At 38.3% G+C, this 27,750-nt stretch overlaps 1 protein-coding gene across 1 annotated transcript in view; it reads left to right on the plus strand.

Moving 5' to 3' along the window:
* The window catches only part of ZC3H12B (zinc finger CCCH-type containing 12B), a 166,294-nt gene that overhangs the window by 110,793 nt on the left and 27,751 nt on the right, over positions 1–27,750 (plus strand). Inside the window, exon 5 of the mRNA XM_036439905.2 lies at positions 25,394–26,157. Coding sequence (XP_036295798.1) covers positions 25,547–26,157 — 611 coding nt within the window. The 5' untranslated portion in view covers positions 25,394–25,546. The remainder of the gene's footprint in view (positions 1–25,393; positions 26,158–27,750) is intronic.

The following is a 27,750-nucleotide window of genomic DNA, read 5'->3' on the forward strand; positions in this document are numbered from 1 at the left end:
TCAAAAATTAAAAATGGAACTGCCTTTTGACCTAGCAGTCCCACTTTAGGGAATATATCTAAGAATCTCAAACACCAATCACAAAGTATATATACACCCCCATGTTCATAGCAACACTATTTATGATAGCCAAGATCTAGAAACAGTGCACGTGCCCATCTGTAGAGGAGTGGATAAAAAAGCTGTGGTACATTTACACAGTGGAATACTATGTGGGTGTAAAAAACGAATTTTTACATTTTGCGACAGCTTGGATGAGCTTGGAAATTATTATGCTAAGTGAAATAAGCCAGTCAGAGAAAAACTAATATCATATGATCTCACTTATATGTGGAATTTAATGAAAATATAAACTGATGGAAACAGAGGCATGGATACCTGAAACAGTCTAACAGAGTTCTGAGGGAAGGGTGACCGAGTGAAGGTGAAGAGATTAGCTAAAGAACACATGTGCCCATACATGCCCTCCCTCCCCAGAGTTTTGTGTCCATTGGTTGTACTTATATGCACGTATACAAGTCCTTCGGTTGATCTCTTATCTCCCCCAGATCTCCCTAACCTCCCCGCTGTAATTTGACAGTCTGCTTGTTGCTTTACTGTCTCTATATTTATCTTTTGGTTCTTCAGTTTATAATGTTCTTTATCATCCATAAATAAGTGAGGTCATGTGGTGTTTCTCTTTCATTGACTGGCTTATTTCACTCAGCATGATGTTCTCCAATTCCATCCAGGTTGCTGCAAATGATGAGACTTTCTTCTTTTTTATGGCAGCATAATATTCCATTGTGTAGATGTACCATAGTTTTTGGATCCAATCATCTGCTGATGGGCACCTAGGCTGTTTCCAAATCGTAGCTATTGTACATTGTGCTGCTATGAACATAGGGGTGCATATATCTTTTCTGATTGGTGTTTCTAGCTTCTTGGGATATATTCCTAGGAGTGGGATTACTGGGTTAAATGCATGTATGGGGGGGGGGTGGCAATGGTATATGTACAAAGATAATAATTTAATTTAAAAAATTAAAAAAAGAACACATGTGCACACAAACACAGATATCAGTGGTGATGGCCAGAGGAAAGGGGAGGGGGAGAATAGGAGGCAGGTGGGGAAGGGAGGGTGGAATGGGGACATCTGTAATACTGTCAACAATAAAAAATTTAAAAATAACATAATGTAACTATCAAAAGTACATGGCATAGTAGCTACATGAACTTTTAGACATTTGGAGAGTTATTGCTATACATTGTTTTTATTATTTTTAATCTCTACTATGAAAAAGGTGCTTTCCAAAAAACTAGTAGTGTTCACTGAAATACAAAATCAATTATATATAGGTTTTATGAAAATCCCCCTTAGATAATAAGTGACTAAAAATAAATCATTTTAACCCAACTCTTCATCATTTATTTAAAAGTTAGGGTTAGGGAACCAAGATTGTGGCATAGGTAAAGGCCTGTACTCACCACCTCCCACAACCACATCAAAATACAGAATAATCATCATTCAGAACCAACTGAAAGATGGCTGAATGGAAGTCCTGCAACTAGAGAAGTAAAGAAGAAAGCACATTGAGACTGTAAGGTTGTGTGTAGGTGCAGAACAGGCTGAACCGACACCATGTGTACCATTTTTTTTTTTTTTAATCAGAAGGGAGATGGTCTCTGCAGATGCCTTCTGTGAGGAGCAAGGGGTCCCAGCCCCATACCAGAACCTAATCCCAGGCTCCCATATCTGGGAAGAGAATTCCCCAAAACTAAGGACTATAAAAACCAACAGGAATTGGGGCTCAGTGACATGGAGGCTGCTGGAGATTCAGGTGTTCCTTCCCCCCCCCCCCCAGATATTCCTTTTAAAGAGCCAGTGCACGAACTGAACTTACTAGTACAAGGTCCCACTTCCTCTGAACTCCAGTGCCAGAGTGAGGCTCTGGGGGACCCAGAAACAAACAAGGAGAACTACAATAGATTGTCTGGCATTTAGGCAGTAATTTGGGGGGGAGGGGTAGCTTTCTCCCAGACTGAGGTGCTCACAGGGGTCATTGTTCCCATGCTGGGAATTAACCTGTTACAAGGCTGACTGGCAGCCATATATCTTTGCTCCACCCTGGTGATTTCTGAGACACCTTCCCATCCAATTTGCAGCCCCAGCTAAACTGTTTGCAATGGCTTTTACATATGAATGGTCTATACTTGCTCAAATTTTAGGCTTTGCTAAAATATCTCAAGCCACAGCTGGTGTAGCATGTCCCAAAGCTATCAATAAGAGACCCATGAGCTAGTACTAGCACAAACCTACCTTGTTTCACAGCTGGGCCTTGCCTGGGCACCTCCAAGCCCAATGCTTATAACTCCTACATGGTGGCCCCAATAAGTGGCTGATTTTGCACCTCCCTGGAGGCCCAGAGCCAGCGCACTCAATGGACAGTTTCAATCCATGGCAGGTTATGACTCTACCCATTCATAAGGGATACACTCAAGGGGAAGATTCAGTGAGCACCAAAGCCCCACTGAAACAAGTCCTGCTCCATAAGGGTGTCTCCTACACAGCAGTTCTTTCATTGTAAATGTAGCTGGTCCTCACAGCCAATTGGCTTGGAGGTCAAGTTCTCCCAGTGATGCCAACAGCAATCAAGGCTCAACTGCAGCAAGACTGTGCACACAGCCCACACTGCAAGGTACCTAGAGTGCCCAACTCAGGTGACTGGGGAGACTCAGTCACTGGGCCCTACAGGACACCTACTACACAAGGCCACTCTACCGATTTCAAGAAACATAGTAGCTCTACCTAATACATAGAAACAAACACAAGGAAGCAGCTAAAATGGGATGACAAAGAAACGTGTCACAATGAAAGAAATGTAAGCAAGCAAACTTTTGGATACACAGTGCAAAACCATGGTTATAAGATTACTCAAGTATCTACGTGAGACTTTAAAGGATCTTAGTGATAACATCAAAGACATGAAAAATGACCTGTCAGAAATTAAACATACACTAACTGAAAGAATAATTTACTCAGCCCTAGCTGGTTTGGCTCAGTGGATAGAGTGTCAGCCTGCAAACTGAAAAGTCCCAGGTTCGATTCCAGCCAAGGGCACATGCCTGGGTTTTGGGCTCAATCCAAAAGTGGGGGGGGTGTACAGGAGGCAGCCGATCAATGATTCTCTCTCATCATTGATGTTTCTATCTCTCTCTCCCTCTCTCTTCCTCTCTGAAATCAATAAAGAAATATTTTTAAAAAAGAATAATTTACTCGGATTCAACAGTAAAGGAGCCTGATAATCAAGTCAATGATGTGAAATATGTGAAAACACCAATGAGAAGAACAAAAAGAAAAAATAATTTAAAAAAATAAAGATAGTATAAAGAGCCTCTGGGACAACTTCAAGCATACTAACATTCGCATTATGGGGCTGCCAGAAGGAGATCAGAGAGAGCAAGAAATTGAAAACCTATTTTAAGAAATAATGACAGAAAACTTCTTCTACCTCATGAAAGAAACAGACTTTAATGTCCAGGAAGTGCGGAGAATCCCAAACAAGATGAACCCAAGACCCATCATAATTAAAATGCCAATGGCTAAGTACAAAGAGATAATCTTAAAAACAGCAAGATGAGCACCCATACAACTGTCAGCTGATTTCTCAACAGAAACTTTGCAGGCCAGAAGGGAATGGCAAGAAATATTCAAAGTGATGAATACCAAGAATCTATAACAACCAAGATTACTCTATCCAGCAAAGCTATCATTCAGAATTCTAATGAACAACATAAACTGGTCAATAAAATAGAATCAGAGGGATGAAAGCATGGAACAGACTGATGAATCTCAGAGGGAAGGGGCAAGGGCCATGGGAAGAGATTAACCAAAAATCTTACCTATGGACACAGACAATAGGAGGGCAGAGTGAAGGTCTGGGTAGGTTTGGAACTGGGTGGAGAGAGGCAATGGGGGTAAAGGGAAGAACATCTGTAATACTCTCAATAATAAAGGTTAAATAAATAAATATCATTCATATATAACTGCTATAAAGTCAAATGGTTTTTATTATTTTGATCAGCTACAATTGACTGCATGCTTCTATGAATAAGTCAGAAGCCACAACAGTACAAAAAGGAAACATTTAATAAGATACTTATTTAAACCCTACCACATTTATAGCAATATGCTTAGTTGTTAGGATTAGATAAAGCAGAGATACAAACATGAATGTGAATGGTTCTTGCCTTTACTGGAGCTCACATTCTGGTGGAGGAGACAGACAAATGAGGGAGATAATGAAGTGAGAGAAGTATAGGGGCAGGAATCCTGTGTGTGGAGAGCATCACTCACTATTTTTGACCCTACCATGGCCCTTCACATGTTTATGCCCTTTAACATGATAATCCATCTGGTCAGAATTTCTTCTACAATTTCCATACCCTTTCCCTGATGAATTCTCAAAACCAGCTCAAATTTTACTTCCCTTACCTCAGATAACATAATTACTTATTCCCTCCTTGGTACTTAGCATTTATGAACAAATTTATGACAACATATTGTTCTGTAGCTATTTTCTTATATGTCTGTATCATCTAATAGAATGTGAGCACCTTATAGGGACTTGCCATATTTGTTTTAGAATCCTCAATACTTGGAGCAGTGCTGGGCACATAGTATTCAGAGGAGTGAAAAATTAGAACTTCTTAACTTCAAAGATCCAAGTTGGCACAGTGATTTTATAATGTGGAAGGGCAGCTTTTGGATATATTAATGTCTGAATAAGTGATGAGTGCAAGCCTAAGAGAAATACTACTTTGACATGCTTCTACAGTATAGTTGTTTGTGAAGCAACCTACTATGACTGGGGTATAAAGATAGATCATATGGACAAGTGGTAGAGAATTTTACAGCTTATAAACAGCTTTTGAATGTTTTGCATTTAATATTTACAAACTCTTATGAAATAGGTGCCATCATTATTCTCACTTTACAGGTGAGAAAACTATGACTCAGAGAGATATTATAATTTGCCCACGATCCCATAATTAGTTACAGTAGAGTTGGGACTAGCACTTAAATCTACTGACTCTCATATTACTATAATTGTCACTGCTTATTAAACAGTTCCACCTCTCTCTGCAGTAACAACGTCTTACAAGTATACAACTTTACAACTTATAATTTTATCATACATTTTCTTGTTCCTCACACCAGTCCTCTCACCAGACAGATAAGAAAACAACTCATAGGTGACATGCCTGCATAGAATCACACAGCTCTTATAAGTGGTAGAAGGAAGATTTGAACCCATATCTCCTGACTCCAACTCCAAATACAGAAAGTTTCTCACTATTATTTGACTCACCTATTCCTGTTTGGAACCTTCAAGGATCACCAACAAGGTAGGTTGATGGGGCAGGAAAGAGAGTACCTCTGGCATAAGGTTGACACATATAGTGTAACATCTATTGCATTATTATATATCCCTTATTCTGAAAACCTCTGAAATATTTTTAAACTATTTTTTTCAATCCTTACCCAAGAATATTTTTTCCATTGAATTTTATAGAGAGTGGGAGAGACAGAGAAAGAAATATCGATGTGAGAGAAACACATCAATTGGTTGCCTCCTGCACAAGCCCTTACCAGGGCCCAGGCAGGGAGAAGCCTGCAACCAAGGTACATGCCCTTGACTGGAATAGAACACCAGACTCTTCATTCCATTTTTAAAACTATGTCTTATGAATTTCACTGACCACAGAAGTATAGTGCTGCTGAGATATAATAAAGCTGTTGAAAACAACAGCATATAGCTGTCTGAGGAAGTGAAAACAAAGTGTATTGTTTTATTTTTAATTTTTTTATTGTTTTCATAGAGGAAGGGAGAGAGAGAGAAAACATCAATGATGAGAGAGAATCTGTTATTGGCTGCCTCTTGCATGCCGGCTGGGCTTGTGATGACAATTTTTGGGCTTATGATGACAATCATTGAGCCATGCCAGCTGAGCTTGTGATGACATCATATTGAGAATACACAGAAGACAAAAAAAAATGCAACAAGAATAAAAGAAAAATCCAATTTTATTTGAGAGTAGTGTAAAAACAGTCCAACAAGCATATTCTCAGTGCTTGAGGAAAATCTCATTGTCACAAACCATAGAAAATATGCTATTTCTTGTACTTATTTCTTTGCTATTTCTTATACTTATTTCTTTGCTAAGTGTTACATACCTATAAACCATTTAAGATTGCATGAATTAGTGGGTGTAATTGGAGACTGAGGAAGCAGTGAAGCAAGTCTTTATCTCCTTTATGATATAATTGCTGTATATAATTGACTTAATATAAATAAAAATGGAAACATTTTATTTTATTTATTTTTAAATAAGTTGTTATTGATTTTTTTTAGAGAGAGGGTGGAAGAGAGAGAGAGAGAAAGAGAGAGAGAGAGAGAGAGAGAGAGAGAGGGAGAGAGAGAGAGAGAGAGAGAGAGATAAATCAATGTGAGAGAGAAACATCAATCAGTTGCCTCCCACAGGCACCCTAACCTGCAACCTGGGTAAATGTCCTGACCAGGAATCTAACAGTTGACCTTTGATGCACAGGATCAATCAACTGAGCCACACTGGCCAAGGTGGAAGATTTGGATTTTGGATTATCTCACTTAGCCTTCATGTGAACTCTTTACATTTTTCGAATCAGTAAATGTTTCAAGTAGCTTTACTTCCTAAGCATTAAAAAACCTTACACTTTGTTTTTCCCTAGGATTTGTGTAACTTATTCAAATGATGTCCTTGACACAAGGAATTAAAGGTGGGCTATATACATTAATAACAACCCAAATCTGGGTTTTATAAGCAATGATGTAGCCCTGTTGATTGAAAGTGTGTATGTGAAAGCACTTAAGTAACTCTAATATGCAATGCAAATAGAAATGATATAACTATTCCTAAAGTTTCATAATACAATACAGATTTAGATTTGTTCCTCTTTAAAACTAATTATTTAAAAATGATACAGTTTAAAAAGTAGAAGCTAAGAAAAGAGCTTAATGTTCTCATGATGACTGAACTACAGTTCCTTCTCATTTACTTGGGCCCCACTAAAATTCCCACTTAATAGATAATTTTATTCACATATTTTATTTTTAAAATACATTTTATTGATTTCAGAGAGGGAAAGAGAGCTCAAAACATCAATAATGAGAGAGTCATTGATAGGCTGACTCCTGCACACCCCCTACTGGGAACTGAGCCCACAGCTCAGGCGTGTGCTCTGCCTGGAAATCGAACTGTGATCTCATTGTTCATAGATCGACACTCAACCACTGAGCAACACTGGCCAGGCTATACACATATTTTCTTTGAGGATGCCTGTAATGAAAAAAAATGATAAGGCAACTGCGGCAACCACCAAATAGCTGTGATCCCCAATTGGCGCAAACATGTGGTTTCAGAAGAGGTTTTCACTCCACCACAGAAAGGTCAGATTTTGCCTGAGATAAGGAGAGGTCTCTGGTCCTGGCAGGAGAGAGAAACATGTGCACTGTGGGAGCTGGAGGATTGGGAAAGTCTGTTCCTAGAGATATCTATGGCTGTTGGGGCTGGCGTGATCTATGAATGTGAAAAGTGGTCCTCAGAGCTGCTAACAGAAGGGATCTCTAAAAAGCAACCCATTTTGTTCTGATGCAAAAGAAAAGCCTAAGGGTCTTAAAAGTGTGCCGACTGCTTGGACACAAGGGGGGAAGAGGGATACACAGACTTGCCTGCAGCACTGTTGTTCGCACACTTGGGCTTTTTCCTCTTCAAGTCCTTATTTCTGATTACTAAGCCCAATACATAGGATCACCCAGTTGGGGACACCCTGGGAGACTGCAGTGGAAAGTTGTTTTTCTGGAACCTGGGAATCAAAGCAAGAAGTGACTTTCGGAGAGCAGGCTCTGAGGCAGCCCACTCCCACAAACCGATATTGAGTGCCACAGGGAAAAAAGGCTAGATAGTCCATATAGACCTGGAAGTCAAACCAGAAACACTGCCACTGGGGGGATGAATCACAAATTGACTCTTGTGTAATCAAAAATAAAGGAATATGAGAAATTAAGACACTGCCTACTTAAAATCAGGACTGCCTTACAACATTAAGGAGTAGTGGAATGCAGAGATCTGCAACACTGTCCTGACTGGGAAACAAGTGTGCCAAACAGAACAATAGAGGAAGTGAATGACCTTCACTACTGCACATTTTATTTTTTTATTGTTTTTTTATTTTTATTATCTTAATTTTTTACTTAAGAAACTATTTTTTTTCTTTTATCTTCACTTGATTTTACATTTTTAATTATTACATTTTTATTTTCAATCACTATTATTACTACTACTATTTTATCTTTTTTTAAGTGTCATTTTCACTTTATTTTACTTTGGTATTACTGTTCTACATTCTATTTTCATCTTTCCTTTAGCATCATTTTACTCTATCTCAACTCTACCTTTATGCCATCAATCTCTTCCTAAGTTTTACCCTTTTGATGACCTGTTCCTCTTACCCTTTTCCTGCTTTATATATTTCCCTATTATTTCTGATTACCCCCTATTAAAATTTTAACCTACTTATATATCTAATTTCAAATCCACTGCTCCAAGTCCATACACACCTCTCTCTTCTCTGTCTTAACTATACAAAAAATTGTTTTTCTTTCTGTCCTTATGATGTTGTTTGCTTGAATGTTGACTATATTGATTCTTTACGCTTTTTTGTGAGATTGTTTTGCTTATTCTTTTTTGTTTGTCTTTTGCTTGCTTTTTGTTTGTGGTTGGGTTTATTTTTTTGTTTGTTTGTTTTGTTTTGTTTTTGCCTCTGTTTTCCCTCATCTCACTTGATATGTTGTTGTTTGTAGTTTGTATTAATCTCCAGGTACTTCTTGCTAGCATTTGCTGGGATTAGTGGCAATTCTACTGGAGTTTACTCCCCATATACAGAGTTGGTTCCCCTTTTCTTAATTAGTCTCTTTCTTTTCTCTCTCAATTTTTTCCCTTTCCCAATTTAATTCTGATGCTCCTTTTCTCTCTCTCTTTTCTCTTCTTTTTTTCACGTATCCCATACGTTGCCTTTCTCTGGTGGTCACCTTTATTGGGGGTTATCAATACATTAGTATATTCCTGTTCAGTACCTTGTGTTTTGTCCCTGGTTGTGTACTATTTTGTGCCTTTAAATCAACACAGGAAAGAGGAAAATACATACCCAGACATCCAGAGAAGAAAAAATATGAGGAGACAAAGAAACAGCCTACATATGAAAGAAAAGCAGGCATCACCAGAAAAGGAAGTAAACAAAATAGAGGCTAACAACATGTCAGAGAAAGAATTAAGATAAATGGTCATAATATGACTAAAAAGAATGGAAGACAAATTTGACAATATGAGTAAGAACCAAGAGGAAATGAAGAAGAGCCAAGACGAAATGAAAAATGACATCTTTGCTGTAAAGAACTAAATAAAAAGCATCAAGAGTAGACTAGAAGAATCAGAGGACTGCATCAGTGAGCTAGAAGACAAGATGGGAAAAATACCCAAGTAGAGCAGCTTCTAGACAAAAAATAAAATTAAAAAAATTAAAAAGCAGGAGGAGAGCTTAAGGACACTGTGGGACAAAACAAAACAACAACATTCGCATAATAGGGGTTCCAGAAGGAAAAGAAACTGAGCAAGGAATAGAAAATCTGTTTGAAGAAATAATGACAAAAAACTTTCCAATATAGGGAAGAAAAACCCCACACAAACCCAAGAAGCTCAGAGTCCCAACCAAGATGAACCCCAAAAGACCAATGCCAAGGCACATTATAATTAAATTGGCAAACACAAATGACAAAGTAAGAATCTTAAAAGCAGCCAGAGAGAGACAGAAAGTTACATACAAAGGAACCCCCATCAGACTACAACTGATTTCTCAATGAAAACTCATCAGGACAGAAGGGAATGGAATGAAACATACCAAGTCATGTAAAGGAAGAGTCTGAATCCAAGAATACTGTACTCAGCAAGGCTATCAATCAAAATTGAAGGTGAAATCAGGAACTTCACAGACAAAAAAGGACTTAGGAAATTTATCATCACTAAACTAGCAAGGCAAGAAATGTTAAAAGATCATTGTAAAAAGGAATATAGGAAAAGAAGAAGGAATACAGGGATAAAGAATAAGAATGGCAAAACAACAACTACCTATCAATAATAACTTTAAATGTAAATGGATTAAATGCCCCAATCAAAAGACACAGGGTAACAGATTGGATAAGAAAACAAGACCCATATATATGGTGTCTACAAGAAACCCACCTCAGAAAAAAAGACACACACAGACTGAGAGTGAAGGAATTGAAAAAAGGTTTTCCAGGTGAATGGAAATGGGGAAAAAAGAAAAAAGAAGAAAAAAAAAAGCTGGGGAAGCAATATTTACATCTGACAAATTAGATCTCAAAATGAAGGACATAACAAGAGATAAGGAAGGCCATTTTCTAATACTAAAGCGAGCAATCCATCAAGAAGAAATAACTCTGGTAAACACATATGCACCTAATTCAGGAGCACCTAAATACATAAAAAATATCTCCAGGAGTATATCAAGGGAGAGATTGACAGCAATACACTCAGAGTAGAAGACTAATACCCCACTATCACCATTGGACAAATTCTCTAAACAAAAAATCAGCAGAGAAACATCAATCCTAAATGACTTATTAGACCAGATGGAATTAATTGACATCAATGAAAACACAACAATCCAAAATTTTGGGGACCCAGCAAAATCAGTCTTGAGAGGGAAGATCATAGCTCTACAAGCCTACTACAAAAAAAAAAACAAGAAACAATGGTAATAGATTACCTAACCCTACAACTCAAAGAGTTAGAAAGAGAGCAATGAGAAAGGTCCAGTGTAAGCAGAAGGAAGGAAATAATAAACATCAGAGTGGAGATAAACAAAATAGAGACCCAAGAAACAATATAAAAGATCAACAAAACCAAGAGCTGGTTCTTTGAAAGGACAAACAAGATTGATGAACCTCTAATCAGGCTCACCAAGAATCAAAAAGAGAGGACCCAAATAAACAAAATCAGAAATGAAAGAGGTGAAATAACAACAGATCCTGCCGAGATACAAAGGGTTGTTTAAAAAAAAAAAAAAAAAAAAAAAAAAAAAGATACTACAACTCTATTCCAACAAACTAAACCACCTGAAAGAAATGGACATATTCCTAGAAAAATACAACTTTCCAAAACTCAATCAGGAAGAATATAAATATCTCAATAGGCTAATAACTATGGAAGAAATTGAAGCAGTCATAAAAAAGCTTCCAGCAAACAAAAGCCAAGGGCCAGACAGCTTCACAAGGGAGATTTACCAAATATTCAAAGAAGAACTAAAACCTCTCTTCCTAAGACTATTGAAAAAAATTTAAGAGGATGGAACTCTTCCAAGCTCCTTCTATGACCATAGCATCACCCTAATATGAAAAACAGATAAAGACAACACAATGAAAGAAAATTACAGGCCAGTATCCCTCATGAACATAGATGCCAAAATGCTCAACAAAATTCTAGCAAATTGGCTCCAGCAGTACATCAGAAAGATCATACACCATGACCATGTAGGATTTCTTCCACTAATGTAAGGATGGTACAATATCAGCAAATCAATAAATGTGATACATCACATAAACAAATTGAGAGAAAAAAATCACATAGTCATATAAATTAATGCAGAAAAGGCATCTGACAAAATCTAACACCCTTTCTTGATAAAAACTCTCAACAAGGTGGGAATAGAAGGAACATACCTCAATATAATAAAAGCTATACATGATGAACCCAGAATTAACATCATACTAAATGGACAAAAATTAAAACCATTTCCCCTAAGAGCAGGAACAAGACAGGGATGCCCACTATCACCACTCCTATTTGACATAGTACTGGAAGCATTAGCCATTGCAACCAGAGAAGTAGAAATAAAAGGCATCTAAATTGGAAGCAAAGAAGTAAACCTGTGCAGATGACATGACGTTGTATATAAAAAACCCGAAAGAGTCCATCAAAAAACGAATAGTCTTAATAAATAAATTTGGCAATGTAGCAGGATACAAAATCAATTCCAAGAAATCTATGGCATTTCTATACACCAATAGTGAACTTACAGAAAGATAGACTAAGAAAGCAATCCCATTTACCATTGCACCAAAAAAAAAAAAAAAAAAAAAAAAAAAAAAAAAAAAAAAAGATACCTAGGAATAAAATTAACCAAGGAGGTAAAAGACCTATACACAGAAAACTACAGGACACTGAGAAAAAAAAAAAGAAAGAAATAGAGCAAGACATAAACAGATGGAAGAACATTTCATGTTCATAGATTGATAGAATCAACATCATTAAAATGTCCATACTACCCAAAGCAATCTATAGATTCAATTCACTCCCCATTAAAATACCAATGACATATTTCACAAACATAGAAAGAACTCTCCAAAAATTCATCTGGAATAAAAAATAAAAAAAAAGACCCTGAATAGCCACAGCAATCCTGAGGAAGAAGAATAAAGTAGGTGGAATCTCAATACCAGATTTCAAGCTGTATTACAAAGCCACTGTTTCAAAAGAGCCTGGTACTGGCACAAGAACAGGCATATAGACCAATGGAAAGAATAGAGAACTCAGATATCAACCCAAACCACTGTGCTCAATTAATATTTGACAAAGGATGCTTGAACATACAATGGAGACAAGACAGTCTCTTCAATAAATGGTGTTGGGAAAATTGGACAGACAAATGCAAAAAATGAAACTAGATCACCAACTTACACCATACAAAAATAAACTCAAAATGGATCAAGGACTTAATCATGAGACTGGACACCATAAAAATACTAGAGGAATCCACAGGCAGAGAAATCTCAGACATATGCCGAAGCAATTTCTTCATCGATACTGCTCCTAGTGCAATAGAAGCTAAAGAGAAAAGAAACAAATGGGACCACATCAAAATAAAAAAGGTTTAAAAAAACAACAACAACATAAAACAAAACAAAAAAACACCATCAACAAAACAACAAAAAAGCCGAAACCGGTTTGGCTCTGTGGATAGAGCATTGGCCTGCAGACTGAAGGGTCCCAGATTTGATTCCAGTCAAGAACATGTACCTTGGTTGCGGGCACATCCCCAGTAGGGAGTGTGCAAGAGGCAACTGGTTAATGTTTCTCTCTCGTTGATGTTTCTACCTTTCTATCCTTCTCCCTTCCTCTCTGTAAAAAAATAAATAAATAAATAAAATATATATTTTTAAAGAATACCTTTCAGCATTTCATATAATACTGGTTTGGTGGTGATAAACTCCTTTAGTACAAGAGGCAGCTGATGGATGAATTTCTCTCATCGATGTTTCTAACTCTCTATCCCTCTCTCTTTCTCTCTGTAAAAAAAAATCAATAAAATATATATTAAAAAACAAACAAGAAAGCCCACTGTACGGGAGAACATATTTTCAAAAGTTATCACTGATAAAGGTTTAATTTCCAACATCTACAGGGAACTTGTACAACTTAATAAAAGGAAGAGAAATGATCCAATAAAAAAATGGGGAAGGACCTAAATAGAATATTTTCAAAATAAGACAGAAGGAAGGCCAAGAGACATGAAAACATGCTCAAAGTTACTAATTATCTGAGAGATGCAAATGAAAACAACAATGTGGTACCATCTCACACTTGTCAGAATGGCAATCATCAACAAGTCAACAAATGACAAGTGCTGGTGAGGATGTGGAGAAAAAGGAACCCTAGTGCACTGCTGGAGGGAATGCAGATTGGTGCAGCTACTGTGGCGAACAGTATGGAGTTTCCTCAAAAAACTGAAAATGGAACTCCCATTTAACCCAGTAATCCAACTTCTAGGAATATATCCCAATAAACTAGCAACACCAATCAGAAACACCGATATGTGTACCCTTATGTTCATAGGAACTCAATTTACCATAGTTAAGATTTGGAAACAGCCTAAATGCCCATTAGCAGATGAGTAGATTAGAAAACTATGGTACATCTACACAATGGAATACTACACTGCTATAAAAAAGAAGGAATTCTTACCATTTTCAACAGCATGGTTCAACCTGGAGAGCATTATGTTAAGTGAAATAAGCCAGGCAATGAAAGAAAAATACCACATGATCTCACTCATTTATGTAAAGTAAAGAACATTATAACCTGGTGAGCAAAAAGATAGATACAGAGGTAGTAAAGCACTGAACAGACTGTCAAATAACTGCAGGAAGGCTGGGGAGTGTTGGGAAGGGGGTGGGGGGAAGGGGTAGAAATCAACTGAAGGACTTGTATGCATGCATATAAGCACAACCAATGGACACAAGACATTGGGGGTGTTTGGGATGAGGGCATGGGACCGGGGTTAGAGGAGGCTGGGGAAAGATCAATGGGCAAAAAAGCGAGATATATGTACTACTATATGTAATACTTTAAACAATAAAAAAATAAAAGAAGTAAAAGGCATGCTGAGGCCTGGTGCTGCTTGTTTGAGAGATTTTAGGAAAGCCCAAAGCATGAGGCAAAAGAAGCCAGTTGTATGGAAAAGCCACTGGAAATGGCTTGGATGAGCCTGAAAATAACAAGAGGTAGGGTCTCAGTGAATTACTAGGGTGGAGCAAAAAGTATGATCCAGTTTGATAGAGATTTATATATGGTGCCCTGTCTGCCAGCTGCATTACAGTGAGGGCTGAGCAAAGAAACAGTGTACTCTGCTAGCATTTATATCTTGGAGAAAGCTGTCCCTTCAACTCTTGCCCTAATTCTGGGCAAGTTAGTTCCTCCCCCAATATCCCAGGTTCCTTTCAAGCTGCTACCCTAGCACTGGAGTCCAGAGGGAGTGAGTCCAAGTAAGTTCGTGTGCAGACCCTTTAAGAGGAACTCCAGCAGCCTCCATGTCATTCACCCACAATTCCCGCTGGTTTTTAGAGCCAGAAGATGTGGGTACTTCTCTTCCTGGTACTGGAACCCTGGGCTGGGGAGCCTAGTGTGGGGCTTCCCCACCCCCACCCCCATTCCTCAGGGAAACCTCCACAGCCAAGATATCCCTCCTGGTTTTAAAATACCACATGTGGGTGTGGAACCAGCTGGTTCAGAGATTCTGCACTATGTCTCTACCTTTCCTACCAGTCTGGATGTCTTTAGTTGTAGGACTTCTAGTCAGCCATATTTCTGGTGTCTCTGAATGATGGTTGTTCTGCATTTTAGTTGTAATTTTGCTATGGTTGTGGCAGGTGGTGAGTCCCATGTTTACCTACACTGCTGTCTTGATGGAATTCTCTATTCTATTCTTGATGTAGCATATGCTGGATAGCTCTGTCCTCCATTACTATTGGACTTTCTTTTTAACATTTTCAGTAGTTTTGGCTCAGTAAACATGTCATGTGCTGATGTTTTCATGTAGGGTGTTTTTATCCCTACATATTTTGATTTTAAAAAATGAAGTAAACATTTGTAGTAGCACCTAAATATTGATCTTAGAAGATTTTTTCTGTGCATATGAAAAATAAATGAATGTTATTTTGTAAAAGAATGGTGGGATTGGAGGAAGAATAAATGGTAATAAGAATATTTTTTTATTTGATTTGTTTTCTTTTTTTCTTAATGGAAATTTCTTGAGGTCACAGTTGGTAGCTTTTCCCTGCATAGGCTTCTCTGCTATTTTAGATTCAAGTGTAAGCTTGCAATCATTTGCTTAATCATATTTGAAAACAAATTATACAATATGTGGCTTTCTTTAAACAAATTACATCCAGTCCTATAATTTCATCTGACTAATGTGATTTTCCAAAGTATGCCAGTTATTAGTCCATTTATTTGTAATTTTTTTCAATCAATAACAATGAAAGATAAAAACTCTTTCAACACCTGTCATAAGTACATGCTAGAGCATTATATTTGAAACTTTCTTCCCACTAACTTAATTGTGGGGCAAAAGTAACTACTTTTTTTAAGTTCTCCTCAATGCTTTTTTCTATCATTGCTTATTAGGCATGATGTTTTGACTAAGTCACAATATCATATTAATCTTCATATACTTACAATTTAAAAATATTTCCCTGCCCAGAAAATTGTTACTCTTTCCTTTAAGGCTCAACTCATAGCTCTCTATAGTTGACATACAATCCTATATACTAAAGAGATAATATGCTAATTAGACTGGACTGCAGAACGACCTTCTGGAACAACCAGTGGGCAGGGCCACAAGGCAGCTGGGACTGCGAGGCAGCAAGGGCCACAATGACAAAGTTAGCTGGGGCTGTGAGGGCTGGGGCAGCCAGGGCCATGAGGGCCTACCCTTTCACAAATTTGGTGCATTGGGACTCTAGCATTATATTAATTTCAGGTGTACATTAATTTCAAATGTCTAACATAGTGATTAGACATTTATATGGCTTATGATGTGATCAATACATTGAGTCTAGTAAACATGTCACCCTGCAAAGTTATCACAGTATTATTGACTATATTCCCCTTCACCTTTTTTCACTCATCCACTACCCTCATCTCCTCTGGCAATGCTCAGTTTATTATTAAAGTAAAATGCAGTATTTGTTTTTCTCTGTCTTAATCACTTTTCACAGTTTGTAAATATTAATTATGTAATTATTTTATTACTAGAGACTTGGTGCATGAAATTTGTGCATGGGAGTGTGTCCCTCAGGCCAGCCAGCATCCTCTCCAATCTGGGATCCCTTGGGGAATGTCTGACTGCTGGTTTAGGCCCTAAACCAGCAGTCAGACATCCGTCTTAAAATCCAGGACTGCTGGCTTCCAACAGCTCGCCTGCCTACCTGCCTGATTGCCTCTATCCGCTTCTGCCTGCCAGTCTGATCACCTCCTAACAACTCCCCTGCCAGCCTGATTGATGTCTAACTGCTCACCTACCAGCCTGATTGCCCCCAACTGCCCTTCCCTGCTGGCCTGGTCCCCCTCAACTTCCCTCCCCTGCCATCCTAGTCATTTATAACTGCCCCCCCTTACTGGATATTTTGTGGCTGCCATCTTTGTGCAAGATGTGACGGTCAATTTGCATATTACCTCTGTATTATCCACTCCCCACCACCACTACTTTAAGCACTTTTATATCCTCAGTCCCTGACACATTTTCAATTCAAAAAATAACTTTAGAGAGAGGATTCAAGATGGCAGTGTAGGTAAACACCTAAACTGCTGCCTTGAACAACAATTTCAAAAAATACAACTAAAAGACAAAATGTCTATCATCCAGAACCACAGGAAAGCTGGCTGAGTGGAAGTTCTACAACTAGAAGGAAAGAGAAAAGAGCATTCAGTGCACAACTGCTGAAAAGCTGAGGTACAGAGGCATGTGCGATCTGTGCTGGCTGCAGACATTGCTTTCTTTAACCCGAAGGGAAACAAGTTACTGATTTCTCTGAAATCCAGTTTCTGGGGAGACACAGGGGACACAAACTCCTACAGGGAGAAGCTGGGCTGTCTGTTATCGGGTCAGAAAGTGAGGGTGGCTTGCTTGCAGATCTGTGCGCAGCAATAACTGATTGCTATGCTGGGGCATGGGGCATGGGGATGCGGTTGGAGGCATAGGGATGGCTGGCTGGCAGACATTGTTGTTTGCCATGCCCTAGCCTGGTGACCCACCTCGCACAAACTACAAACCCACCAAGCTCCAAGCAGCTGCTTTTGCATATGAATGCCCTTCCCTATCTCAGTTTAACCTAGCAAACTTGCAACGGGTTCAAACAGCTCCAAAACCTCCAAACTCCAAGCAAAGAGGAGAAAACTGTAGTTCTCTCAGTAACTCCTTCAGGGTGGCCTCAGAGAGTAGCTGAACTGCACCCCATTGAAGATCCAGAAGCCAGTGTAACTAATGGTCAGTGTGAGACACCAGATTTCAACTGACACATTCAAGAAGAAGACTCGGTGAGCACCAAATCTCCATGGAAGCAAGGCCTGCACCATAAGCATATCTCCAGCGCAGCAGTTCTTCCATTATAAACACAGAAGGTCCTCATAGCCAATTGGCCTGGAGGTCAATTCCTCCCAGTCTACCAACAGCAATCAAAGCTTAACTACACCAAGACTTTGCACTCAGCCCACAAAGGGGTGTACCAAGTGCTACATAAGGTGATTGGGGAGGCTGAGCTACTGGCCTCTATAGGTCACCTAATACACAAAGCCACACAAAGCCACTCCATAAACACAGGGAAGCAGCCAAAATGTGGAGACACAGAAGCATGTCACGAATCAAAGAAATGGAAGAAAGCAAAATACTGGATATAGAGTTCAAAACCACTTTTATAAGGTTAGTCAAGAATCTTCTAAAAACCGCTAAGAAACATGAAGAGACCTTCAAGGACCTGAATGAGAATGCAAAAAAAAAAAAAAAAAAAAGATGGAAAAGACTGACCCTAGGGCAATGGAAGCTAAAGAGAAAATAAACAAATGGGACTACATCAAAATAAAAAGCTTTTTTATAGCAAAAGAAACCATCAACAAAACAAGAAAGCCCACTATGTGGGAGAACATATTTGCAAATAATACCACTGATAAAGGTTTAATCTCCAACATCTACAGACAACTTATACAACTAAATAAAAGGAAGATAAATGATCCAATTAAAAAATGGGCAATGGACCTAAATAGAATATTCTCAAAAGAAGACAGAAGGAAGGCCAAAAGGCACATGAAAACATGCTCAAAGTCACTAATTATCCTAGAGATGCAAATCAAAACAACAATGCGGTACCATCTCACACCTTTCAGAATGGCCAACATCAACAAATCAACAAATGACAAGTATTGGTGAGGTTGCAGAGAAAAAGGAACCCTCTGCACTGCTGGTGGGAATGAAGACTGGTACAACCACTGTGGAGAACAGTGTGGAGTTTCCTCAAAAAACTGAAAATGGAACTCCCATCTGACCCTGTAATCCCACTCTTAGGAATATATCCCAAGAAACTAGAAACACCAATCAGAAAGGATATATGCACCCCTATTTTCATAGCAGCACAATCTACAATAGCTAGAATTTGGAAACAACCTAGGTGCCTGTCAGCAGATGATTGGATCAGAAAACAATGGTACATCTACACAATGGAATACTATGCTGCCATAAAAAAGAAGGAATTCTCATCATTTGCAGCAACCTGGATGGAATTGGAGAATATCATGCTGAGTGAAATAAGCCAGTCAATGAAAGAGAAACACCACATGACCTCACTCATTTATGGATAATAAGAACAATATAAACTGATGAACCAAAAGATAGATATAGAGACAGTAAAACAACAAGCACACTGTCAAATTACAGCGGGGAGGGTAAGGAGATCTTGGGGATATAATAGATCAACCGAAGGACTTGTATACATGCATATAAGTACAACCAATGGACACAAAACTCTGGGGAGGGAGGGTATGTATGGGGGGGGGCAATGTTAAAATATGTACACAGGTAATAATTTAATTTAAAAAAATAATGTAAAATAAATTAAATTAAATTAAAAAATGGAAAAGGACCAGTCAGAAATTAAACATACACGGTCTGAAATAAAGAATATACAGAAACTCAACTGTAGATCAATGTACCCCAAGAATAAAACCAAAGATCTGAAATATGAGAAAACAAAAAACACTCAACCAGAAAAACAAAAAGAAAAAATAATCCAAAAATTTGAAGATAGTGTAAGGAGCCACTAGGACAACTTTAAGCATACCAACATCTGAATTTTGGAGGTGCCAGAAGAAGAGAGAGAGCAAATATTGAAAACCTATTAGAAGAAATAATGACAGAAAACTTTCCCTACCTAGTAAAAGAAATAGATTTACAAGTTCAAGAAGCACATAGAACCCCAAACAAGAGCAATCCAAAGGGGACCACACCAAGACACATCATAATTAAAATTCCAAGGACAAAAGATGAAGAGAGACTCTTACAAGCAGCAAGAGAAAAACAGTTGGTTACCTACAAGGGAGCACCCATACAACTGTCAGCTGATTTCTCAACAGAAACTATGCAGGCCAGAAGGGAGTGGCAAGAAATATTCAAAGTGATGAACAGCAAGAACCTAAAACCAAGATTACTCTATCCAGCAAAGCTATCATTCAGAATTGATGGTCAGATAAAGAGCTTCACAGACAAGAAAAAGCTAAAGGAGTTCATCACTACCAAACCAGGATTACATGAACTGCTGAAGGGTATTCTTTAAGAAGAGGAAGAAGAAGAAAAAGATGAAGATAAAAATTATGAACAAAAAGACATCAAATACATACCTACCAACAAGTGAATCTAAAAATCAAGTGAATAAAAAATCTGAAGAACAGAATGGACTGGTGAATATAATAGAATCAGGGGCATAGAAAAGGAGTGGACTGAAAATTATCAGGGGAAGGGGGTCTGAGGGTATGGGAAGAGATTGGACAAAAATCTTACACCTATGGATGAAGACAGTAGTGGGGGTAAGGATTTGGGGTGGGGTGGGGAATCAGGTAGAGGGGAGCTATGCGGGGGAGAGGAACACCTGTAAAAATCTGAACAATAAAGATTTATTAAAAAATAACTTTAATATTACATCATTCCTGAATATTTTTCCTAATACGTTCAACCACCACTCCCTGTCACACTAAGCTTAGTCTCAAAGGGTGATTGGAGTGCTGCACATAGCTGCAACCTTCAGGGTGCATCTTCCTGGACGGCTCTTTTCAAAGTCTTGGATAAGTGCTGTGTTATGCTACTATGGCACAGGGATGACATTCTTACCCCATTCTATAACCCTATTTCTCCAATCTGCAACCCCAATGACAGCACTGACCATTTTCTCTTTTGTATATCAATGGGAATTTTCAAGTAACTTGAAGGAGTGACCAGACCTCATGTTTGACTAATGTTCTGACATAATAATTAACACTCCTCCTTTCATTCCCAAAAGTGTCCAGTTTGGACTATAATTGGTATGTATAAAATTGTGTTTCAGCACTTTCTAGGGCCACTTGTATCCAATGTTTTTATTACTTTGCAAATTCTTTGAGGACAGGATCAGTTCTCATTTCTTTTCCTATATCCAGAACGTACCATAGTGTCTGGCACTCTGTGGCTGTTCTTTTTTCATTTGTTTTGTTTGTTGTTATTTGTCTTTTGGAGTAGTACAATCTATTCAACATGATGAAAGACAAAAACCTACAACCAGAAATACTTCAACCAGCAAGGCCACTATTCAGAACTGAAGGTGAGACCAAGATTTCCCCAGACAAGCAACAGCCAAAGTGTTTCATTACCACCAAATGAGCACTACAAGAAATGCCACAGGGAATTTTTTTAATTAAAATTTTTAAATGTTGCCCTGGTTAGTACTCTCAGTGGTTATCAATGACCTGAGCACCACAGGGTTGCAGGTTCAATTCCCAGTCAATGGTACATATTTGTGTTGCAAGTTTGATCCTGCATGTAGGAGGTAACCAATTGATGTGTCCCTCTCACATCAATTTTTCTTCCCCACCACCACCCACTTCTACTCTCTAAAAATCAAAGGAAAAATATCCTCGAGTAGGGATTAATAAAAAATAAAAAAAATAAGTGATTTAAAAATATTTTAATGTTGACATCACTGCATGTGTCCCCCTTTCCCTCTTTTCCCACCTTCATTCATCCCTGCCTCACTCTCCCTTAACCTTCACAAAACTATTTTTATCTATTGTGTATGCATATATGTTGTTCTTTTGCATAAAAAGATATTCCTGCAATCTTTACCTCAAGAGGTTTGTTTTGTAAAACAAAACTATAACAAAATATACATGACACCTACACACTTACATAGGTTCTAGGAGAGACAAAAATAACTTTTAAAAATTATATTGCCAAAGGCTTTGATAGTAAATCCATGTTTATGTCTGCGGAGTCATTTATTTTTCTTCTACTTTAGGTTATTGAGTAGGAAATTTTCACAATATTAACTAGTAATTTCAGTGACAATTTACTATGTTGTGGGATTTTCCTGAGTTTAAATTTGCTATTGTATGTCTATATGAACATGGTAAAGATGCTAACACCAATGTGAATTGGGACAGGTAGTAAAGAAGGAGAAAAACATTCTATGCTCCACTAGCTAAGAGAATTCAAACATGTTTTTACAGGTACCTCTAATTTGTCACAAACATATATATTTAGTCTTATAAACTGTTGTTTTTGTTTTGTTTTTTTTTGTTAATTCTCACCCAATGATATTTTCCATTGATTTTTTTTAGAGAGAGGGGGAGATATAGATAGATTTGGAGAGAGAGGGGGGGGGAGTGGGGGAGAGAGAGAGAGATTGTTTCTAGAGAGAACAATTGGTTGCCTTTCGCACTTGCCCCTACTGGGGCTGGGGAATGAACTTTCATCCCAGATATATGCCCTTGACCAGGAATCAAACTCACGGTCCTTTGGTGTTCAGGCCAATGCTCTAAACAATGAACAACAGTGTCTGGGGCTAAACAGTTGTTTTAAGTGACTTTGGAACTTTGAATAAATTCAGGGGCAGAAATCTCAATGTCCTAGAAATTATTTTGAAGAGAATAAAAATTTAAGTCAGATAGTTAATGTGGAACTTATAAAAGGAATAGCCTAGGTCAGCGTTTTTCAACCGCTGTTCCGCAGCACACTATGTTGCCTGGTGTGCCGTAGGTGCAGACAAGACAAGAATTTTATAATTTTTCACTATTTTGTTTACTTAATATTTCATAATAAAGTAATTATAAAATACTTTCTTTGTGTTTATTTGATTCCTATTCAAGAGAATTACTTTATATATAGTCAATATAGGCACAGAGTTAAATTTTTTAACATTTTCTAATGGTGGTGTGCCTCGTGATTTTTTTCATGAAACAAGTGTGCCTTTGCCCAAAAAAGGTTGAAAAACACTGGTCTAGGTGAAATGGGTGTCTATGTGTTGGCTAATTCATTAAATGAAAATATTGAAGTCATAAGTACCAGTATAATCATTAGAGGCATTATTATATGCTGTCTGAATGTCAGTTATCAGATGTCAATTCTGTGTGCATATGATGTTTTCAAATGTGACTCTTCTAAATAAACATGTAGTTGTCCATATTATTCTTAGAATTACTGGTAACTTTTCTTCTTTTTTGTATAAATAAGATTGAAGTGTAACTGGATTACCCTAGTACACTGATTGTACAGATAGTATAGTTTTAGATTAGTGAGTATGTTACAGAGAACCGGAATAAATCAAGCAATGCTCAGAGAGTTTGGAGTCACAGTTTATTCACCACAGTGGGCTTAGAGAAAAAGAATTCAAATTCTAAGCAAAGCTACAAGCAAAACTTTCCTTTTTATTAAAGAGCCAGCCCTCTGTGTACTTAGTGGTTATCTGGCTGCTGGCCTTGAAAACAACACAGTTCTGTCCAATTAAAAATATACTTGGGCCGAAACCGGTTTGGCTCAGTGGAAGAGCATTGGTCTGTGGACTGAAAGGTCCCAGGTTTGATTCCGGTCAAAGGCATGTACCTTGGTTGCGGGCACATCCCCAGTAGGGGGTGTGCAAGAAGCAGCTGATTATGATTCTCTCTCATCGATGTTTCTAACTCTCTATTCCTCTCTGTAAAAAAATCAATAACTGTATTTTCCGGCATATAAGACGACTTTTGAAACAAAAAAAGGTCAACCAAAAATCGGGGGCAAAAGACCAAAATTGCACAAAAATTACCTGCAGATCTTGACGGCAAAGTAAGTCTTTTCTTTGAAGTGGGGGGTAGTCTTATACAGCGAATATAGGCCTGAACCTATGTTTTAACTGTAAAATTAAGGGGTAGTCTTATATGCCGGAAAATACGGAAAATATAAAAACAAAACAAAACACTTGGCATGGAATTGAGAGTATGGGCATATCTAGTCTTTGGCCTACAAGGTCTGACAGCTAAGTTTATCTTCCTCATTATTCAAGCAGGCTAAAGCAGGCTAGAAAACAAAATTATTTTTTTTAGAATAAGAGGCCATTTAAAAATAACACAGAATTCCAAACAGTAGTTTTATAAAATAGGGGTTAGCCTTCTCAAGCACAGTTGCTATCTAAGAGCTTGTCAGTGCTCACAGGTCTATAGCCTTCCATTATGGTTAGTCTTCTTCTTTTTAAACTAAACCCCTAGTGGTGTATATTGCACCCTTTACATAATATAAGAACCTAACTATGTTCTGTTCACTTTTCTAAACACTTTTCTTACTCATTGTATGTAATCTTTACCCTGTGAGGTAACTACCAATATCCTCACTTTACATATCAGCAAAGCAAGACTCAAATTGAAAAAAACACTCTAGCCAATTTAGAACTCAAACCTATCAGGTAGGTGAGAGAAATTTAGAAATAAAATTGTCGCTGATTCTCTTCTGTAATTTATATATTTTAAAATGTTCTAGTTTTTCATGCAAGTTGAGTCGATTTTCTTTCTTTTACAGTATAATTAAAACAACTACCAGTACAACAAATAAAAGAGGCTTCAGATACAATTCATGATTGTGCACAAACCTCTTTCCTTATCTGGAGCACACCTCTCTATTTGTTAGCCTTCTAGCCTGCTTCAATGGCTAGAAAACAATTTTAATTGTTTTCTAATTTCCCTAGTAGATGAGGTCCCTGATGTTTTGCATATAGTAGTGCTGGAAAAGTTGTACTCTTCAAGAGTGGAGCTCAACTATAGTAAGAAGGATCCGGTGGCCCTAGCTGATTTTCTCAGTGGTTAGAGCATCAGCCCATGGATTGAAGAGTCATGAGTTTGATTTCAGTCTAGGGAAAGTGCCTCAGTTGCAATTGGCAGCCAAGGCATGTGCGGGAGGCAACCAATCAATGTTTATCGCGCACATCAATGTATCTCTCTGTGTGTTTCTCCCCCTCCCTTCTACTCTCTCTAAAAATCAATGGAAAAAAATGGCCTTGGGTGAGGATTAACAAAAAAAAAAAGTTGTGTGTTGTATTTTCTTAAAGAAGGATCTGGTGTGGAATCTTGACCACTTACCTTATAAAGGAAGAGAGAGTCCTTTGAAAGATTATATATACATAATTGTTGAAGTGCCAAGTTTGTTTCTCTAAGTTGTGATAAGCTGTTAAATTTAGCTATGATTTTTTGGAGGGTGGGGATTATATCATTATTGCCACCACAGAAAGACATATGTCTAGAATTATTACATAATTTAAAATTCGATATTTTTAAATATAGAATCCAGGGCGAGTCCAATTATTTTAAGTAGAAAAATAAAATGTCAGACAACCTGTAGTTTCTTAAGAAGAAATCACTATATTCTAAAATGCTTTTTCAGAATTTTACTAAGTATGATTGTGGTATGTGTGTTCATTTGCAGGTACTGGTAACATCTGAACATACCAAACCAAACAGACAAACTCTTGCACCACCACTACCACCACACTGTACCACAAAGAAATGCCACTATACATGGTTTCCAAGCAGTCTAAAAATAAAAAGAGTTGATTAGATCTCAGACCTTCTAAACGGGATGACGGCCACTGCTGCAGTGGAAACACCAAAAATGAAGAAGAGTGCCTCCAAAGAAGAGAAGCAGCCACCTAACCAAGACAGCACAGAACAGGGCAATGCTGATTCTGAAGAGTGGATGAGCTCTGAAAGCGACCCTGAACAGATGAGCCTTAAGAACAGCAATAGCAGTGACAATAGCTGTCAACCTGGAGTTGTTCAGTTGAAGAAAAAGGAGATTCCCTCCAAGCCACACCGCCAGCTCTGTAGATCACCCTGCCTAGATTGCCCAAGCTTCTCCCAGAGCAGCATTCTACAGGATGGGAAGATTGACTTGGAAAAAGAATACCAAGCCAAGGTGGATTTTGCTCTAAAGCTGGGCTATGCGGAGGAACAGATTCAATCAGTGCTGAACAAGCTGGGCCCAGAATCACTTATTAATGATGTATTGGCAGAGCTTGTCAGACTTGGGAACAAAGGTGATTCGGAAGGACAGGTCAACTTGAGTCTGTTAGTGCCTCGGGGGCCCAGCTCCAGAGAGATTGCAAGCCCTGAACTGTCTCTTGAAATTGACATAGACAGCAGTGACAATTTGAGGCCAATTGTCATTGATGGAAGTAATGTGGCAATGAGGTAAGACTGGTATATTTTCTCTCTCTTTCTTTAAAAGTGCCCTGAGCTCATAGAAATTGTCTTCCTTTGCAAAAGACTACGAGAAGCCCTTGGTTATTGTCTGTAGCTTGTGCTCCTCTAAGTGGACAGAGGCTAAAATGATTATGCCCTGGCTTTTTCTTTCTCTTTTGAAATGGTTGCCAATTTTTTTTCAGGTATGCTGAAAGCAGCTTAGACACCAGTGATGCTTCAGAGAAGACATAACCATTTAGTCTTTGTTTTTCTTAGAGTTCCCTCTCCCATCTGTACTTAGATGGACCAACCATTCTAAAAATGTTGCTTTTATAATGTGACTTGAGTGCATTCTTGGGAACTTAACAGTAACTCCTGATCACCATTCTACCAAATTTTAATCCCTTTGCCTGGCTTTGTGATATGACCTTTTCTTCCTCCCATTTGATTTTATCTCTCACACTTACTGCATCACATAAGTCTTTTTTAAATTTTACGTGTAAATTATGCTGATTTCTATGCCCACTATTTGTGTTCATGTCATTTTCCAACCTAGGATGACCTCCTCCTTATCTTCATACCCTTGATATTGTACCACCTCCACAAACAACTTTCTGACTTCTCTATTCCCAATAATAGTCTCTGAGCTACAGTACTTATGATAGGCTGAATAATATCTCCCTAAAGGTGTCTGCATCCTAATCCCTGGAATCTATGAATATGTTATTTTACATGGTAAAAGGGGCTTTGCAGATATGATTGAGTTAAGGATCTTGAGATGTGGGCGATTACACTGGATTATCAAAGTGACCTCAGTATAATGACAAGGGTTCTTATAAGAGTGAGGAAGAGGGAAGAGAGAAAATGTGTTCCGAGTCTTGTCCTGGAGCAGAAAGAACAGTTGAGGGTTGCACAGGGAGTGTTTGTTGGCAAGTTAAGGGACAGCTAAACTCCAGGAGAAGGTGGAGGACTGCTGGACTGGATTTCCCTGACTGGGCTGCCTCCACTGCTGCTCGGTCCCTTCCTGGAGCTACAGGCTCAGACATGGAGACCGCACCATCTTGAAAGGGAAAGTGGATCTTATCGGAAGACTGAAAATCGACAACTGCGGCAAGCATCGAACAGCTGTGAACCCTAGAACACTGGTCCCCAATTGGCACAAACATGCAGATTTAAAGGATCTCTTCACTTCACCATGGAAAGGTCAGATTTTACCTGGGATAAGGTGAGTTCTCTGGTCCCAGCAGGACAGAAAAAAGCACACTTTGCAGGAGCTGGAGGACCAGGGAAGTCTGTGCCTAGAAAAATCCATGGCTGTTGGGGCTGGCATAATCCGTGTATGTAGAAGGGGGTCCTCAGAGCTGTTAACAGAAGGAATCTCCAAAAATCAACCCATTTTGATCTGACGTGGAGGGGCAGCCTAAGATTTTCAAAGGTGTACCTGCTGCTTAGACTTGCGTGCAGGCCCATTGTTCAAGCAGTTGGGCATTTTACTCTTCAAATCCTTGCTTCTGATTACTAAGCCCAATACATAGGATCACCCAGTTGGGGACACCCTGGTAAACTGCAGGGGAAAGTTGTTTTTCTGGAACCGGGGGATTG

This window comes from Pipistrellus kuhlii, unplaced genomic scaffold (assembly GCF_014108245.1).
Source record: "Pipistrellus kuhlii isolate mPipKuh1 unplaced genomic scaffold, mPipKuh1.p scaffold_m20_p_16, whole genome shotgun sequence".
NCBI lineage: Eukaryota > Metazoa > Chordata > Mammalia > Chiroptera > Vespertilionidae > Pipistrellus > Pipistrellus kuhlii.